This window comes from Trichinella spiralis (assembly GCF_000181795.1).
Source record: "Trichinella spiralis strain ISS 195 chromosome Unknown Scfld9, whole genome shotgun sequence".
Classification (NCBI taxonomy): Eukaryota; Metazoa; Nematoda; class Enoplea; order Trichinellida; family Trichinellidae; genus Trichinella; species Trichinella spiralis.
In genome coordinates, this window is record NW_003526948.1 from 2899066 (window position 1) to 2905797 (window position 6732).

Genomic DNA, 6732 nt, shown 5'->3' on the forward strand with positions numbered 1-6732 from the left:
ATGGACAACACTTTCAAATTAGACTGGACCTCTGTATCAGTTGCACTGCTTGTTTGTCTAGCAATTATTGTTGTTCAATGCACTTGGATGACAGTTTGCAGACGTTTTAAGGTTTTGCAAAAGTATCAGGTATATTAGAATTTTAATTTATTCATGGCCGCATATTTTAGGCATGTCATGATTTCATTTTTAATTCCACTAATTGAATCTGTAATTTTAAAAGTCGTTTAAAGTATGTATATGTCAGAGTGTAAAATAAACTTTGCCTTTTTATTTATTATTGCTGATTTTTACGCAGTTGATCTTGCACAATTTTTTCAGACCGAATTAACAAAGCATGGCGGTGAAATAGTAGCGCGGGTGCTTTCAGTGAGGTTTTCTTCTTTTCGTTGTCTTCATCTCGTTTAGTGATTTTTGACTTTGCAGGAACACAATGTAAACTTTGTATTTACATTATGTGGTGGTCATATTTCGCCAATTTTGGCCGCATGTGAGAATTTGAACATTCGAATAATCGACACACGTCATGAAGTAAGTATATTGAAAATGTTATGAATGTGTTTTTGATTTTTTGAAGCATCTGCATGATCAAACTTAATTTATTTGTATCATTAAAATTTTGTATGTTTGGATTGTTGCTTCTTTCTCTTCGATGTGTAATAAAATACAAGTACAGCAACATTTATTTATCATGATTTTAACATTGAAAGTTTTACATTTGAATATTTCATCCAACATGACTGAGTACGTTTTTACTTTGAGCAGTTCTGCGTAATTGTAAACTAATTTTATACCATTCATATTTTTCAGTGCTTTTGATTAAGCAATTTTAAAATATGTTTGATGAAATGTGAATTTTTCAAATTTTAACTCTTACAATAAGAAACATGATGTAAAAGCTGTAAATGGTGTGCTGTTTATTTGTTGCATTGTTGCAATTTGTTTCGCAGTTTCTCTGCTTTAGGCTACTGCAGTATTTGCAGCTGACGCGATGTCACGATTAAGCGGCAAGATAGGCGTTGCTTGTGTAACTGCGGGACCTGGTACTTGAATTGAAACACCGTATTATATGCGGTGATTTTGCAGAATGAAAACGGAACATCATTTGTTGTATTTTTTTTTTTTCATTAGGTGTGGCAAATACAATTGTAGCATTGAAAAATGCGCAAATGGCGGAATCATCAGTGCTGCTTCTTGCTGGTGCATCTCCTACTCTTTTAAAAGTATTTCAATTTAGTAGTCTGTTGTTTATTTCTGATATTGTTGATTGTATATTTTTCAGGGTCGTGGTCCACTGCAAGATATGGATCAGATTGCTTTGGTGAAGAGCATTTGTAAGTGTGCAGTTACTGTGAAAAGAGTTAAAGATATATCAAAGAAGCTTCGTCTTGCGATACAGCTAGCACGCAGCGATGTTCCAGGCATGTATACTATTTTTGACTGAAATATTTATATTTGAAAGATTAATATGATTTTATATGTAGGACCCGTGTTTGTTGAACTTCCTGTTGAAGTGTTGTATCCGTTTGATATAGTAAAAAAACAAATGGGTATTAAAGAAAATTGTAAAGGATTTTGGGATCGAATAATAAACTTGTAAGAGTTGAGATGAGACTCCATGAATAAGTGTTTTTATTGTATTTTATTCTGTTCTATTCTATTCACCTAGCTATTTGCGTTGGACTTTGTGTCGATTGTTTCAAGATGCTGAATTAGAATTTGACTGTAGTCCTTTGATACCGCATTTAACAGAAGCCAAAATTGCAGACGGTAATATTTTTGTTTTTACAATTTATTATTTTTTTGATTTGATATAACTATATATGACTGTGTATGAATATGAAGAAGAAAAATAGATCCCAGTACAACTATTTTGTATGAGAATCGTTTTTTCAGTATAAGTTAATTTTTAGTTGAGCTTATAAAACAAATGCTCACACGCAGCAGTCGTCCGCTAATGCTGTTGGGAAGTCAGCTTATGGCAAACTTTGAAAATATACATCAGTTAAAAGAAGCAATTGAAGTGATATGTCTTTTTTAAATTATATTAAATTTGAATTGTTGAATGATATAATTTTTGTAGTTAATTGGAATACCTTGCTATTGTGGTGGAATGAGTCGTGGTGTATTGTCCGACGACAGTGAATTGTTGTTTAGACATAAAAGACGAGAAGCTTTGAAACAAGCTGATTTTATTTTACTTGTTGGTAATGTGTAATGGTTTATTGTTTTGTACTTTAAGCAAATTATGCTTGAAAATTAATCAGGTGCCGTGTGTGATTTTCGGTTAAATTATGGCAAATCATTGAATCCAATGGCGGACGTTGTCGTTGTTAACCGCGGAAAAAATCAGATAAACATGAATGCTGGTTGGTTTTGGAAACTCACTCACGGCATTTGTGCAGATCCTAGCGATTTTTTAATCAAACTCTCTCAGGCAAATGTAAATGACAGTTTGAAAAAATCACGATTTTCTGGTTGGGTGGAAATTTTGCGTGACCAGGAAAATCTTCAAGAACTTGAAATTATGTATAAATGAACTGTATTATTTTATAATTATGTACGAAAATATTCTTTTCTTTTGTTTTAAAGAAAATTGACAGAACAAAATAGTATTGATCAAAATTTGCTGAACAGTATTTTGCTGTTAAAGAAGGTGGACAATGCTGCACCAGATGATGCCGTTTTTGTCTTTGACGGTGGTGATTTTGTCGGTTCTGCTTCATACATTATTAGGTATAATATTGTTTTTTTCATTACTATGCAAGACAGTTAATCCAGATGAGGTAGAAAAATTTTTTTTATGAAATTTGAAGATAATGTAATTAATATTTGAGACCCAGAGGATGTTTGAAATGGTTAGATCCTGGACCATTTGGAACTTTGGGAGTTGGAGCCGGGTTTGCTATTGCGGCGAAACTGTGCCATCCAAATCTTCCAGTTTGGATTATATACGGCGACGGTGCTGTGGGTTTTTCTCTTTTAGAATTTGATACGTTTACTCGACATCAGGTAATTAAAATATCATGCTTCAAATGTATGCTTGTGAAAGTTATTATTTATTTTTTTGCAGTTGCCAGTTGTGGCTGTAGTCGGGAACGACGCACGTTGGAGTCAAATACATCGAACACAGACATCTATATTTGGCACTGCTGTTGGATGTGTTTTGGAAGTTAGTTTTATTTTTTATCAATTGTAGAGTTGTGTTTAATTCAGTATAAATTTAGTATTCTTCATATGAGAAAGTAGCAGCTGCATTTCACTTTAAAGGTATAAAGATTGATGGTACCAATGAAAAAACTGTTGAAGGCATTTTGAACGAAATTCTACAGTTGAATGCGCATGGCATTGGAGTATTGCTTAACTGTTACATTTCACCTAGTGGCTTCCGTGATGGAAGTATTTCACTTTGATAATGTTTTGACACGATGTTTTGCATGTTTAAAAAAGAGGGAGTAATATTATGAATTTTAATATGTCACATGAAATATGCTCTTGCTCTTTCTTACTCTACGCGAATTGTTTCACGTATTATATGAATTACAGAGGTATACAGGTTATAGAAATTTATTAAATCATACAGAATGTTTTCATGAATACTATAGCATAGTGTTAAATTTGTTTCTCTTTTTGTACTTTCTTCTACATCCTTCTACAAATGAAAATTATACATAGCGTGCATTTACTATCAATTGATGTACCCTTTTCAATGGCTAATGCTATATCTTCTGTACAATATTCTTATAAAGTAAAATAACGTCGAGTTGAGAAACGGCTTTCTGATTGTATGAAAATTGAAGGAAAGCAAGCAACATTTTTAATATAGTTGAACTTCCTGTTTGATTTCTGGCAAAGCCTCTAGCGTAATTGTTTCACTCACTCAGCTACATTTTCAATTATTGCAGGCTTTATTTATGTGCGTCCACTGAATATTTATGGCGTTTTCATTTGAAATGAGGGCGCCCATCACTGAGACAGATTTGTTTTCTTCTGTTCTTATATTTATGTTAATTGAAAGCAATTTATCCTAATTTTTTTCATCCCGCTGTTGTTGTGTAGCTTTGTTTCAATCTAAAGTTTCTATGAAAATGAAGTATTGAAGCTTATGGAGGCTACTATCTTCGTCGTCAGCGATTTTTCACTGATCTGTGATATATGTTTGTTTATATGTGAAATAAACTTTGCTGTTCATTCAAATTCAAGTGAGATTATTTGTTTTTTACTGTTTTGAGTTGCATCGTAATTATTGTAAAATTACTGGAGATTATATATCGATTCAAAAGTATAATTTACATTTGAAGTATAACTTATCGAACGAACAAAATTGATGCTCAGTACTTGATGTAATCTACTGTATACGATAGAATGCTTTAATATTTTGGAGTAGTTGCTTTCTGCATCTGAGCATTTTTCATGTCTCATTTGTTGTTGTGAATGACATTAATATTCAATTGTGAAATGAAAGATGATTAAATTTCAATCATTACAGTTAGGAAAAATTGTATTTTTATTTTTGGCAGTTGGTTTCTAAGGCTAGACTGTGACTACAGGTAAAATTAAGTACCAAAATAGCGCTACATAACTTGTAAAGAATACGAGAAAAGTTATCTGCGATAGTATTATGGTTTTAGCTAAAATTGTGACCGTGGTGCAATAAACAAATAAATATTAATCGATTATTGAAATGATCATTGACCTCTTATGGTCATTGTTGTAGTAAGCGTTCTGCAGTTTTCTTTGATATGCATGTTTGCGATTATGTAAGTTTGCATTTCAAATATCAAAAGTCGCTTTATTTATTGTGAATAATCTTAACAAATAATTGATAGCAGAATCATTTTAGATAATGTGGTTCTCTTAATTCCCTTTTTTCACTGAAGCCTATTCTTTGCTTTTACATCATGAATTCTAAAAATATTCTAGCTACATCTTCCTAATTGTTGAAAGTTTCGAAAGATGTGATGAGATTGTCTGATTTTGTAAATTTCTCAAAGGGGAAGTTAGATTGCTTTTTTATCTTTGTCTTTTGTTTTCGTTTTTGTATTTTCCAGATGGTTATGGTTCAATTATGAAAATTAGCATTTTTTAAACATTATTTTATCAGTAGCAGAGCACCTGGTAAGTTGAATACCACAACTAGCAGTGACGTCAGATAACGTTCTCTCAATGAGCTTCATTTGATATAATTGCAGCTTAACAGTGTACGGCTGCTGAGAGGTTGTGATTACACTGGAAAATTAGACCAGCATCCGTAAGAAAGATTTGTTTTTTAGAAATTTTATTTTCGTTTCTTGAAAATGATTTATTACTATTTAGTACGACACAAAAACAGATGGTCCCCAATGATGCAAAGATGACCATTTTGATAAGTTGCATTTCTCAAAATTTCTTTGCAATTGCTTGGCAACGTAGCTGCAAATAGATGCTAAATTTGTATTGTACTAGCCCAACTAAATAATGGTGTGTCTATAATCTTCAAAATTTTGTGTCTAAGCTAAATTGAGATTTGCTGAAAATATTTTCTTATAAATAAATAATCCATTATTATAAAAGTATATTATAAATGCGTGATATCTGTTAGACTTCACTATAGTTCGAGTTAATGCTTATTCGATTATAAATGTTTTATTTCACATAATAGGGGTTAGGTTAGGAGTTATTTTCATAAACAAATAATAATTTTGCGTTCAGATTTGACGTTGTTATGCTCGATCGGGCGAAGCTATAAGCGTTGTTTGTTTAATGTGTACAAATTAAGCTTTTCTGAAAATAGTCTTATATTACTAACTACAGGCCTGTTTTCTAATCTGATATAGATGACCGTATTGTCAAATAACGTTCTTGCAAGTGATTATTGAGTTAAGCAACAGATGAGAACCATATTCAATTACTAAAAAATATTCCATTTCTCCATATGTTTTCATTTAAGATATGGTTTGCACATTTTCAGAAGTATACGTTTAATTGAAAAGCAGTTATTTACTACATTTTAGAATTCAGTTTTAATTTTGGCATCTAATTTACAACTTTTACTTCATGATGAAGTGAACATTTGGTTTAATGTTTAGCATTTTTGTAGATATGAAGAATGACGACAACAAAAAGTGAAGTCACGAAAGAAGTCTAAAGGTTAGTATAGTTCTCTTTGGGTCATCTTTTTCTAAAATCTAAGATTGTGATACTTTGAAAAGATGAAGTTTTGTTTAGTTAAATTAACTTAATGACTATCTTTCATGGTTGAGATTTCTATTAATGCAGTGTTTAGGCTTACTGGCACCAAAATTTATGTATGCAATTTTTTTCATGAATCACACTATCTACAGATTTTTATTTGCTAATTTCCGTTTGATTTCATCTTTCATCCAAACATTCATACGTTCAGGACTGCATTTTTTAATTATTTTCAATGGAAATTTATTTTTATTAATTTTGAAAATATTTTCTTCATTCATTTACATTTGATTTCATGTTTTTTTATTTTTATACTTGTTGTAATTTTCATTATTTGCCAAATACTACTTTTCATTCTTCTTTCTTCATTTATATATTTTGGCATTAATTTAAAAGTAAATGAACTAATGATGCATTGCATATGTACTCTTATACACGTAACATAACTTATTAATATAATACATGAAAAAGATATTAATAATGAAATGAATATCACCAACCGGGCAAGATTACTCCAAGTATCATCGCCTGAAATAAATCGTCGAATTTGGAAATATTATT

At 31.2% G+C, this 6732-nt stretch overlaps 1 protein-coding gene across 1 annotated transcript; it reads left to right on the forward strand.

Moving 5' to 3' along the window:
- On the forward strand, positions 1-5408 carry Tsp_05321 (putative TPP requiring enzyme; the record flags this gene model as incomplete). The annotated part of the gene is made up of 17 exons (XM_003371644.1): positions 1-129; positions 322-360; positions 427-531; positions 965-1043; positions 1132-1223; positions 1283-1425; positions 1670-1770; positions 1914-2023; positions 2084-2207; positions 2268-2529; positions 2593-2736; positions 2838-3012; positions 3074-3172; positions 3228-3399; positions 5105-5118; positions 5193-5251; positions 5317-5408. Coding segments are annotated over exons 1-17 (1939 nt in total), but the record flags the coding sequence as incomplete, so codon positions are not given.
- Between the last annotated feature and the right edge of the window lie 1324 nt (positions 5409-6732).